We start from the raw sequence: 13,423 nt of genomic DNA, 5'->3' as shown, positions 1-13,423 counted from the left end.
TGTACCTTGAGGGGATTCTATTTATGGCTTATAGATTACTGTCATATACAAAATTTAAAAGAACTAGGCTACACAGAAGAAAATCCAAAACACCACCTATGTTCTAAATTATAAACAATTTATATCAAACTAGTACTTCAATTTCATTTGGCAATTAATGTACCTTTAAAGTACATTTAATTGTACACTAATGTACAATTAAAGTATCCTTTAGCCTTTTGATATGCTTGGCTATGGCACAAGTCAGAAAATACCCAGAGCTGTCATAGACTGATGTCTGTGGCCAATATAGCATACAGGAAACCTGTGTCTAATGCATAAGAACATACAAAACAGTTTTTAAGACAACTGGTAAGAAGTAGGTAGCTTATATCTACTTCAGCTTACTACCTCAAGATATTACTAGTTTCTGTGCTATGAACCAGAGAGGGGGGTGGAGAACTCCAGGTGAAATTTTAGATTCCTTGAGCTGAACACCTGCAGATAAAAGCTCATGGCAATCAAAGAACCTTGTGACCAAGAAACAATATTAGAAAGGAGAAAGATTCCTTCTATTATACATAATAGAAGAAATCTTAAAATATAGAAAAGATTTCCTTTCGTATTTGGATTAGTACTAATCAGTACTGTTGTATGTGAAGACAACCTAACACCAAGGATAGGTCTGAAATGATTAAAGGTAAGGTTAGTAATAATGCTGGTGCCAAGAGCCAGGAACTCAACTCTGTGCTATATAGGCCACTGTAGTACACAAAAATGAACTTGCTACTGTAGTCAAAATAATTGCCCTTCAACTGAGTACTGTTTGGGTCTACTGATTTTGAAAGGCCTAAAAGAATCAAACTGTTTCTACAATAGTTATATTCCAGATCTGGAATATTACCAGAAAACCATAGTATACAAAAAATTAACTGGGAGGGAAAAAAATCCTTCAACTAACCAGAAAAAATTCACAACGTAAACTATATAATTTTAAAAAGAAAAATAGAAAATAGGAATATATGATATTTAAAAAGAAGAAAAAAATCAAGCCATTTACATTGACTGAATTGTTCAATTAGGATATTAAAACAGTAATTATAATTGTACTTTACATAGAAGAAAAAGAAAATAAAAAACAAAAACTTATGTAAAAGTACTCAAACTTCCAGAGATACCATTTCAAAAAATAATTCTTCCTTCTATATATTGTCTAATTACATTTCTATGAAGTTCTAGAAGGGAGTGAAAGATGAAATTGTTGATGTTACAGAAGTCTTGACACTTGAAACAGGGGTTTCATAGTTGTTTCTCAAAGAGCACATTGTCAAGTGAAGATCTGCACATGTCACTATATGCACTAGACCTCATTTATAAACCAGTTATCAAGCCAATAACAATACAATAATACATTCAATTTTAGAAGGATGAAAGATGTAGCACTTAATGTGATTCAAAAGTATATATTCATTATCCATAAACTATGTTCCTCAAAAAAAAACATTAAAGTCAAATATTAATCTAACTCTAGACTTAATGGGCATTTATCTCTCATGCATGTGTGTGTGTGTGCGTGTGTGTGTGTGTACACATACACATTACTTTTTTCCCTCAAGAAAAAAAATGTGGAGGCTTTATTTTTGGTTCAAATTCGTTGAGTTTGCCAATCAGCAGGCTTACTATTTATCCTTGTTTAGAACACAGAATATACATGTTGGCGTAGCTACAGAAAAAAAACCTGAAGTTAACTGATTATGGGTTACAGATACTGAGGTGAATCAAGATACTGAAAGTAAATCAAGATTTCATAAAGATAATAAAAGTGTAAGCCTTACAGATCCTCATTCCATAAAGTGTTTAGGCAAGCATGAGAACATGCAGACCTAGCCCCAAAACATAAATATTTGATGATGATGGTGGTGGTGGTGGTGGTGGTGGTGGTGGTGGTGGTGGTGGTGATAATGATGATGATGATGATGGAGGACAAGGTAGGGTGATGCATACTTATAATTCTAACACTGGGAAGGCAGAGTCAGACTGATCCCTGGTGTTTGTCGAGCCCCACCAAACTGGTGAATTTCCACTCCAATCAAAGTCTCTTTCACACAAAAACTAATGTAGACTGTATAACTGAAGAGCGACACCAAGAATAAATGGCTAAGTTCTATGCGAGTGCATACACATGCACTCATGTATTACACACACACACACACACACAAAGTATTGTTGACTGTGCTCCATGGCTCTAGGAGGATCTGGGAAAGCATGAATTTTGTGCTAGGAAATCAGACCAGAGCAAAACTATACTTTGGATTGAGAAAGCAATTCTTCTGATATATGAACTATAAGCCTAACTAAGTATCTTTCTTTCTCTGCAAAAGTGCCCAGAATGTTGCCATAAATTAAAAAAATTAAAAAGTGCCTAGAGATTTCATCAAGGTGGACTCTGATCCAACTGGGCCAGTGGCTGCTAATTCAACAAGAGGGTGGGCCTCTACCACAAAGGTCTTTTATATGGAAACCATATCCACCAAGCCACTGTTGGTACTGGCCCTAGAAGATGCCTGCATACACATACTCTTTTTCTGTTTCATTTTCTATTTTTTTAATTGCATGTATGTGAGCATAGGTTTGTACGGTGGGTGGGGATGTATCAAGTGCTCCTGGAGCGGTAGTTAGAATCAGTGGAGAGTGGCGAGTGGCCTGGCACAGGTTATTAGGGACTGAACTTGGGTCCTCTGCTAGATCAGTACAAGAACTACTGAGGCATCTTCCTAGCTCCATTGTTTTAAGTCAGGGTTTCATTATGCAGTCCTTGCTGGCATGGAACACTCTACATAGGCCAGGCTAGCCTGGAATTCACAAAGATCCAGCTGCCTCTGCTTCCTGAGTGCTAGGGTTAGAGATGTGCACTACTCCTGGATCCCCTTATATTTCTGATATCTAGTAAATGCTATTTTAAATAATGACACAAGATTGCAATTAGTAAATTCTAGCAATAGAGAGGAAACTCAATAAGACAAAATAACCTTATATTCCCAAACAAGTAAATTGCTTAGAGGGGGGAAAAAAAAGGAATATTTAAGATATTCAACCTATACAATCTTCAAGTAGCTTAAATACATAGTGACTTTCTCAAAAACTATCAAACAAGAATAAAAATAACAAAACCTAGTAGACAATTGCAACTAAGAATGCATGCAAACCTCAAATTACTTGCAGATCTACAGTGAAACATAATCCCAGCACAAACTTTCACCAAAAATAAAGTCAGTCTAAGGAAACTGTGTAGAAGAACAAAGGGTAAAACTGGCAGTGGCCTTATGATTGACTGAAAGTAAATGAAGCCTGCAACACAAAAGAGAAGCTGAGCATAGTAACTCATACCTGAAATCTCAGTTTTTGAAAGGTCAACACTGAAAAACTGCTGTGAATCTGACCAGCCTTCACTACAGAGTGAAACTTCTGCCTCAGAAAATAAAGGAAAAGACCTGAAATTGCTAACGCCATTGTTTCTAGAGGAAAGTAAATTTGCAAAAGGATAGGGAAAAATTCTCTTTGGAGACTGTATTATAAAGAAAAAGAGCTTAAAAATCCAGAATCAAAAAGTTAAAAGAGAAAGGGGAAAAAAACACTGCTTGATCACCAAAAGAGAACAGGCTTTCCATAAAGAAACTGTATTTTGTTACACTGATAGAAGACATTCATAATCTTTTAATCTTATAAACCAGCCCAAATACATAAAATGAATAAATTAAAACATACAACCCCTATACAAAGATGCAATAATTAAGAAATAGAGTATCAAGTCAGAACCAAAATAAGAATCAAAACAATTTAGTCATTACAACCTATAACAGGTGTGTTGATATTACACCAGTGGACACATTCTTTCTGACACTGGTATTGAAGTTCTTAGGGTTCCCAGGTGGATAAGACTATTGATGCTGTATCTACACCTGCAGCATGCATAGTTCTTAACATTATGAAAGCTAACTATCAGGGGAACAGCTTGCTGGAAAAAGTATATCTGATACTGGAAATCTGGTCAAGAACCCGTGGCTGGGAGGAAGCTACAATACAGTCCTATCTATATAATAAAAACCTATCTTGCCAAGCAGTGGTGGCACACGCCTTTAATCCCAGCACTTGGAAGGCAGAGGCAGGCAGATTTCTGAGTTCGAGGCCAGCCTGATCTACAGAGTGAGTTTCAGGACAGCCAGGGCTATACAGAGAAACCCTGTCTTGAAACACTCACCACCCCCCCCCCCCGTCAAATACACATACACACACACACACACACACACACATACACATACACACACATACACACACACAAATACTTGTCTCAAAAAGAATGGCTGAGGTCACAGGTAAGTGAAGACCTCACTATTGTCTTTCAGCTAAACTGGCAAGGTACTCAACTGTATTCTCAGTATTCATGTTTATTTCCATAGACAAAAGCTATTCTCATCCTTAATGAGAAAAGCTTCCCTTTGCAGTCAACAGCAGTGATTAAAGAGTCTCCTTGCCACTCAAGAGGCTTAGAATAAATGATAGTTGACAGCTCAACCCTGAACAGGACATTTATACCATCCCATCTAAGGTTCATGAAACATCTAAAGGAGGAGCATAGCATAAAGAGGGGAGGGCTATAAAACGATCTTCTTTTTTCCCCCTTTGATTTTTCCAAACAGGGTTTCTCTGTACAGCCCTAGCTGTCCTGGAACTCACTCTGTAGACCTGCAAACAAGATCTTAAGATAGCAGGAGTTGTCTGCACTGAGCCTGTCAACCACCAATCTTAGATAGGAGGGTTCAATCCCTCCATGATGAACCCATTGGCCACTGATAGGTTGCAAAAAAGGAACAGTCATTGTCTTCAGTAGTGTACAAAATAGTTACAAAATAGTGTAAAAAATAGTACAAAATAGGTCTGTTAAAGTCAGTGGGCACAAAACAAAACAAAGTGAATGTAGGAAAGGAAATCTGTAAGGAAGAAGGTGGGAACGGAAGTGGAAGAGAGAGGAAGGAGATAAGTAAAGGTGGGTACTGAGAATAAACATGTATCAACTATCAAAAAACAAATGTAATCAATAAAGTAAAATTAACTTGAAAATAATTTATAAGGTACCAAAGAGGGAAAGAAAAACACAAAATTTTAATTGGGAAAATAGTAAAGGATATAAAAGCAAAAACTGTCAAAAGATAAGGCAAAGACAAGGAAAAAAAATCACTATTCCTAATATCTGAAGTTACTAAACAAGACACAAAATAATAGTAAATATAAAGATAACTTCTCTAAAGAGAAAACTAAGACAAGAATTTACATACAGAAAGAGTCTAGTAGGTATAATGGACCACTAATTTAAAATGATAAACTTGAAATCATATCCTACACCTGAAACAGAAGTCTGACCATTCCAAACTAAAAGATCAAATAAATCACAAATAACATAGAATTAGAAGGGCAAGGACAATACTATATATAGATATGTATAAAACAGCATTTTCAACATTTAGGCATAGCAGTGGTGAACCACTGACTTAAAATATAAATCACAGATTTATTTTATTAAATATTTATTTTACTTTATGTATATAAAAGTTTTGATTGTATGCATGACAATGTGCATGCCTGTAGGTTTGCCTGGATGGTAGTAAACTGCCACACAGGTGCAAGAGCAACCAGTGCTCTTAACCACTAAGCCATTTCTACAGCCCCTAAATCATGGATTTAAAGTAGTCAAGATGGTTCCTAAAATATCAAGGCTATAGAAAAAAGTCAGATAAGTTAGCAGTGTTCTAGATATCCATAACTAAGATATGACTTAATATAACTGAGCATTTTAAGTCCTTCCTGAGTAACTACTGACTGCTAGAAGAACTTCATCTAAAGCAAATAAATTTAGTAGATCAAAGGTAAACACAAAGTTGGGACTTAGAACAAAAAAATATTAAATTATATATTCTGACAAAGAAGAAAAGTTCCTACAACAGATATAAAGAAGATGAGAGAACAGAATGACTGGTAGTTGTATCATAGATGCAAATTAATTAGGTATTACTTATTAAAAACTAACTAAGTTAGGTATGGTGATACAATCCTTTAAAAAATAAAAACAGAGGGGCTGGTGAGATGGCTCAGTGGCTAAGAGCACTGACTGCTCTCTGAAGGTCCTGAGTGAGTTCAAGTCCCAGCAACCACATGGTGGCTCACAAACACCCATAATGAGATCAAACGCCCTCTTCTGGTGCTTCTGAAGACAGCTACAGTGTACTCATTTATAATAATAATAAATAAATCTTTAAAAAAATAAAAACAGAGTTCTAACTGACCTATCAGATCAAAAAAGATCTGACTCACCCATAAAAGGAAAATACTTCCCATTTTATCCAAAGTAAGACTCTACTTTATAAAAAACTTTTAAGTGAGAATAAGATAAAGGGCTAAGCAAAGTCATATCAACTAAATGAAAGTGATAAGGAAAGAGAATCGGAGATACTAACAAGAACCAAAAATAAAGGGCATTAAATGTGACAAGAGTGCCTCTTTAAATACTAAAAGCCACAATTAAAAAGGAATAGAGGATTTACTTTACCATTCTTTGCCTGAGACAGATCAGTATACAAAACATAATGAAAATATCAAGGACAGCATAAGGAAGAGGGTGAGATTATGGGTGTATTTTGAAATTTTATACTATAAACAGAGTACTTTTATCAAATAATTGTGGCCAATTCACAAAAACTAATCATGCATACCAATTACAAGTATTATAGACATAAAGATAAAAGCAGAAGCCAGTGAAGTAGGAAATGGAAAAATAACCATAATAAATAGAAATTATTCCTCTTTGGAAAAGATGAGATAGACAATGGGAAGAATTAGGTTGCTGGGCCACAACTTGGGAAGGTACACTCTTTCTCTTTTCAGGTACCACAAAGGATATACTGTTTCCTCATAGAACCCAAGCAACAGAGCCACGTCACTAGGTCTATCATTTTTGTTGTTACTTCAGGTAATTTTGTTATAGAAATCTAGAACACAGCTAACTTAAAAATAAACACAAATCTATAAAAAAGAAATAGTCAAGTGGGTGTGGTGGCAGACCTTTGACACCAGCACTTGGGAAGCAGAGCTTTGTTTCTTTGTGAATACATGTAATTTAATATAGGGATTTCTAAGACTTCTAGGCCAGCATAGTCTACTATAGCAAGTTTAAGCCCAGCCAGGCTATAGTGAGACACTATCTTAAAAATAAGGGGAGAGGAGTAATCAAAGGATTTTTTTTAATCCATAAAAAAACCATGTTCCAGACTTCTATGAAAATAAATATTTAAAGTCAAATGAAACCAATAACAACAAAAAGTGAAGTTTGCCAAGCTGTAGTGCATTAGAAAATATGGTTTAAAAAAACAAGCTCTTTAAAGGAAAAAAAAATTAACAAGGAACTATGTCACAACAATAGCACTACTTTATAGGTGGTTTAAATCTGGGTAATGGTAGTAAAAAAAACTATGTGTAAAAATGTATGTTTCCTAAACTCATCTCACAAATAACGAATATAAACAATTTTACTAATTCATCATCTAGAAGATATACTGAAATAAACACTAAAACAGGAAGTTATCTTTAAAATGTAGCTTAGCAGAATATGCTCTTTTTCTTTTTGGGTAAATATCAATATGGTAGATATACAATCCAAGGGAGAAAAGGCACACAGAGAGTATTTAAACTGCAGTTTGAAAAAAGCTTTCAAAAAAGGATAAAAGTCACAGCAGTGGGAAACTATAACTCTTGCCTACCCTCTCCTACAACATCAATGATTATTAATTAACCATCTTCAAATGTAGTGTTTATTTCAATTCCCTTTAGGTGATTAATTTGCAATTGTTTTAATCCTGTAAGATAAGTGAATTTAAAACTAAAAGAAGAGATGGCCATTTCTGCTAAGACCTAATACCATGCTCCCTTGTTAGCAAATTCTGGTGATAACATCATTTTGCCCAGGAAAAAAATCCATTTTTTAGAAATTCATGCACCCAATGAACTCAAATCCACTTTTGAAAAACATGCATTTTAAGAATGCAATAAATTCGCCTTGTAAACAGTAAGATTGACCATCACAGTATCAGAGTTAGAATATGACACATTTTCAGAATCATCAAAGAAACACATTTTAAAACCATTTCTTCCCTTCCCTCTACACCCCCACTCCAGTAAATATCTACTAGCTTATTCTACAAAGCAAAGCTTCCTCATGCAAGCATCCACCAGAAACCAGCACCACCACCTGTTCCTAAAATAGGCTAAACAGGATAGTAAGAAAGAAGTGACTAACACACTGTGCAGGAAGGTGCTCTACAACTACTGGCATGCAGTGACTGTCAAGCAGGTGAACAGAGGCTTCAACACCAAAAGGAGCTAAAAGCTCCAAGCAGAAAGCCTAACTTCCTGGTTGATCCCAGCAAGAGTTCCCAGTGTAAAGAGTATTCTACCACTGAAAGGACTAAGGATTGTTACAAAAGAAACTCTCAGGAACAAAGCAGCAGTTATAAAGTGCTAAGTACTTCCATAAACAATAAATCTAGATTTGTTTGTTACATATAAAAATTTAACTATTATATATTATTCATTATATATACATATTCACTATTATAACTCAAATATAGGGCACCTTCCTAACAGTTACTTAATCCTACTGTCAAGAGATCTGAGCTCTATTTATACAAATTAACAGAAGAGTACAGATCATTTCCAACTGCAATTTTCTATAACTCATTTTGTTTTATCACGGAGCATGTCCTGCATTTTTTGTTTTGTTTTGTCCTCCACATTACTACTTAAAAACTGAGTCTAGTCTTCCATAAGAGATGAATACAATCAGAATATTTGAGAAATCTAGAAAAGTTCTAACTGGGTCTAGATATAATCCAAGCAGTTTAAACCTCAAATATGTAGTGACTCAACGATCATCATAAGAATCTTCCATAATAAACAGACATTAATAATTAGAGAGCCAATTTATATAGGGAAATAAGAACTATTTCATCAACCACAATTATTTTAGTTCCTAACAGACTTAGTTTATTATGGTCTCTATACTGTCATTTCCTAGAACAATCATAGAATAAAGTGTGTGTACATGTGTCTGTGTGTCTTCCTCTATCACTTTCTCTCACTATGTAACCTGGATAGCCTGGCCTGACAATATGTAGTCCAACATGGCCTCTGCCACTAAAATGCCAAGTGCTAGGATTAAAGGCACATATCACAATGCCTGGCTATCTCCATTTTTTGAGACAGAGTCTCTCACTGAATCTGGAGCTTAACTATTTAGTAAAGCTGACTAACCACAGGACCCCTGGGATTCTTCTATCTCTACCTCTAAACTCTGAGATTAAGGGCTCATCCCAGCATGTTTGGTACTATACATGGGTACTAGGAGTCTACACTCAGGACCTTGAACAGCAAGCACTTTACCTTCTAAGCAACTATCTTGGCCCCAAGAACTAAACTTTTCACCCTAAGATAACTGTGAATACAATCATTCATGTAATATGGTGTCCTAATTTTGGTTCAAATGATAATAAAGTTATATTCTTAGCCAAAATGAGTACAGGTTTATTCAAACTCAACTAAAATGTTTTAATATCTGTTTAAAACAAATTCATACTATAGATAACCTAGTTGGTTGCCTTGGTCCAGGATGACACATTTTGCTCATTAAATTGCATGTGTCTGTACTTTGCTAGAGATCAGGCTTGCATGTACATGCTTGTTTCTGTTAGTGTTTTTGAGATAGGACTTTGCTTTCTAATCTATAGCCTTCAACTATGTAGCTCATGTTGGTATCAAAATTTGGTAATCCTCCTGTCTCAGCCTTCTAAATGTGTGATCATATCCATCTTAGTCTTTGGAAGACATGGTCTCACTCTATAGTTCAAGCTGGCCTTGAACTTGAGATAATTGCCACTTACATTATACAAAATTCATGTTTCTTTTTTTTTTTTTTTTGGTTTTTCGAGACAGGCTTTCTCTGTATAGCCCTGTCTGTCCTGGAACTCACTCTGTAGACCAGGCTGGCCTCAAACTCAGAAATCCGCCTGCTTCTGCCTCCCAAGTGCTGGGATTAAAGGCATGTGCCACCACCGCCCAGCCTTTTCTATTACTTACCAGAAAGGAGAAGGTAGGAACTTTAAAGCTTCCCCTACCCCTAATTTTTAAGTGAATAGTTTTTCAGTTAAAGTATGAATTTATTTAACAGGTATCTTACTCTATATACCAGGTCAGAAAACTCTTGACCAGTAAGTCAAATAAAGCCCATTGCCTAGTTCTGCATACTTATTAAAATACCATGCCCATTTTCATCTTATTATCTATGATTGCTTTCACATGGTAGTAGTCAAGATCAAGTAGCTTCAAGCAACTAAAACCATGATCTACAAAGTCTAAAATATTTATTATCTGGTCCTTTTCAAAAATAAAAATTAAAAAACTTATGATTCCTACTCTAGACCTTTAAAGGCAAAATGGTCAACATTTCTACATCAGTGCTAACTTAAATAATCTTAATTTTGCCTAATTTATCACTTGATAAATACAATTAAAGTGCCCCTTATTTGAGTTCTATTAAATTAGACTTAGCTTTTGTTGCTGTGTTCACTGAGGCTTCTCATGTACAAGCCATTATACGGAAAAAAGCTGTGAGGGTTAGCTTTAGATTAGCAAAGACTACTCCAAGCAGATGTGCTTGCTGTTTTTTCTTATTGATGTAAAAATTACCATTTCGGAGTCACTGTGAGAGGCCTGACCCAGGCTGGATACAGGCCCTAGCTCAGAGTGAGAAGCTTGGTCAAGGGAGAGAAGGGGCTCAATAATGTCATCGTAATCATCTTCCTCTGTATCCCCCTCCCCATCGGCAAAAGTACCTCTAGTCAAGAAATCGGAGCGCGTCCGCGCCATTCGAGCTTTCTTTTTATGGGCCGGTCTGGCAACCTGCTTGACCAAATGATAAAACAAATAACACAACAATGTTTTGTTTTTGTAATTTGGGAGAAGATGCCAATGAAAGAGGGCTCATGAATGTCTGGAAACTTCCCTCCACCCCACCGTGCCCTATGCCCTAATTAGCAGAAGTAACAGGGAGGACCAAAAAGAACCCATACTCATTACTATTAATAACAGATAAGGATCCAAGTTAAGTCTACACTATTCTTCTCTGTAGTGAACTAAGTCACCCTTAAGTACCACAGGTCACACCAAAATCACCTGAACAAACTGTCCTTTTTTGCCTTAGCAACTTCTGTCTTGTAATATAATTTGTACTTTTAAGGTACCATTCTTGACTAGTACACACCTTCCTAATTATAAAAGACTTAGCCTATACCTTGTTTTTGAAAAAAACAAAAACAAAATAAATGGGTAGATATGGTGTTCTACCTATAAAAATAGTAAATTCCAAAATTTTTGTGCACCTATTCTAATTAAAAGTTAAATAAGATCCAATACTTACCTCTCGTTGCCCCGGCCCTGCTAATTTAGGTTTCCAAGCTGGTTCATCTTGTTTGTGGACTTGAGGATTTCCACTGTGTACACTTTAAATAAAATAAACAGGATTTCATTTCAATTCCTAGTAGATATTCCTAAAGTATAGCATGAATTACAATTTTGTTTGTCTTTGTCTTCTGAAACTGTGTCTCTCTACATAGCCCTTGCTCTCCTAGAACTCACCAAGTAGTTTTACCCTTGGGCTCAGTTTTGCCCGCCTCTGCCTACTGAGTGTTGTGCCACCACACCCTGCTATGATTTATAATTTAAAAGGACAGGACAAGTCAAAGAAGTCTAGCAAATTCTATAAATAATTCCAAATCTTAGTCAATCTCAGTATCTCATTTATTATATTTTTTCTCATATCATGTGTATGTATATGTGTATGCAGGCATGCACACATGCATATTAAGTAGGCAATTGCACATGTCTGTGCATTATCCTGTGGAAGGCTGAGAACAATACTGAGTGTCCTGCTTTATTATCTGCCTGTCTCCATTAGATAGGATCTCTCACTGAACCTGGAGTATACTTTTTTCTTTATTCTTTTTTTTTTTTTTGGCTAGAATGACTGGCCAGAAATCTCCAGCAATGTTCCTGTCTCCCCTGGCCACAGAACTAGGGTTACAGATGTATGCAGCCACACTCAGCTTTAACATGGGCTCTGGAAATCCAAACTCAGGTCTTTTTGCTTGTATGACAAGTATTCTTAGCTACTGAGCCACCTCTCAAGTCCCCAGATTTATTCTTTTTATCCAATCAATGGTATAATCAAGAATCTACATGCGGGCTGGAAAGATGGCTCAGCAGTTAAGAGTGCTGACTGTTCTTCTGAAGGCCATGAGTTCAAATCCCAGCAACCACATGATGGCTCACAACCATCTGTAATAAAATCTGGTGCCCTCTTCTGGAGTGTCTGAAGACAGCTACAGTGTACTTCCATATAATAATAAATAAATCTTTAAAAAAAAAAAAAAAGAATCTACATGCATGATGAATTCATAAAGGCCCTGTGATAATCACTGGATATATTCCACTATGGTGGCATACATTTAAGAAAGGTAACAGCAGTATTAGGTAAGAACAAAAGTCAAGGGGCTAGAGGAATGGCTCAGTGGTTAAGAGTGCTGTCTGTTCTTCCAGAAGACCCAGGTTCAAATCCCAACACCCACATGGCAGCTCACAATTGTCAGTAACTTCACAATCTGACACCCTCACATAAACCTACATGCAGACAAGACACCAATGCAAAGAAAATGAAAATATATAATTTTTTTTAAAAAAAGAACCAAAGTCAATTCAATAATAAGAAAATAAAAATTCTAAATCCCTTCCATCTTTAGGATTCTTGTCTTAGAAACAGGCTTTTTATATAATCATAAAATATGATAGTAATAAAGATCTTGTTTTACTTTGGGATGTCCCTATTGGAACAATGGCAGAATAAGAATTGTTATTAAGTAAAATGAAGTGTGCTCCAAACAATACAAATACTATAATATTGGGTTGTGAAAGTTTAATTTTGTTTAAAAAAAAAAAGTGACAAGACTGTTTTACCATTAAATTTCTATATAGAAATAGACTGTCAGAATCTGATGAAAATTTGAACAGTACCTATATTTTTGTGGCAATAATTAATTTAGTATTATGACTTTTAAAACTCATCCTTAGACTTCAAACTCCTTAGGAGTTATGACTTAACTACTAGCATCAGACTAGTTCAAAATAGACAATAACATACAACACTAATTGATAAGTTAATTGTTTTCCATTAAAAATCTTTTACCTAACTTTCATAAATGAAGTCTGGGAAGATGACTCAATGAGTGTCAGTTGTGTAAGCCTAGTGCTTGATAAACATGCATGATGTCCCAGGTTTGATCCCAAACAT

The 13,423-nt window shown here is 35.6% G+C and overlaps 1 protein-coding gene across 7 annotated transcripts in view; it reads right to left on the bottom strand.

Moving 5' to 3' along the window:
• Positions 1-13,423, bottom strand: part of Myo9a (myosin IXA) — a 184,060-nt gene that overhangs the window by 47,071 nt on the left and 123,566 nt on the right. For 4 of the 7 annotated variants that reach the window (XM_031343709.1, XM_031343708.1, XM_031343711.1 and 1 more), the window contains 2 exons: positions 11,498-11,579; positions 10,768-10,983 (listed from right to left, as the gene is read on the bottom strand). In XM_031343709.1, coding sequence (XP_031199569.1) covers positions 10,768-10,983; positions 11,498-11,579 — 298 coding nt within the window. The remainder of the gene's footprint in view (positions 1-10,767; positions 10,984-11,497; positions 11,580-13,423) is intronic. The other 3 variants (XM_031343713.1, XM_031343714.1, XM_031343710.1) reach the window with 2 other exon arrangements.

The sequence above is a fragment of the Mastomys coucha genome, unplaced genomic scaffold (genome assembly GCF_008632895.1).
Source record: "Mastomys coucha isolate ucsf_1 unplaced genomic scaffold, UCSF_Mcou_1 pScaffold23, whole genome shotgun sequence".
Lineage (NCBI taxonomy): Eukaryota > Metazoa > Chordata > Mammalia > Rodentia > Muridae > Mastomys > Mastomys coucha.
The sequence above is the reverse complement of the archived record's forward strand: the minus strand, read 5'-3'. Positions and strand labels throughout refer to the sequence as shown.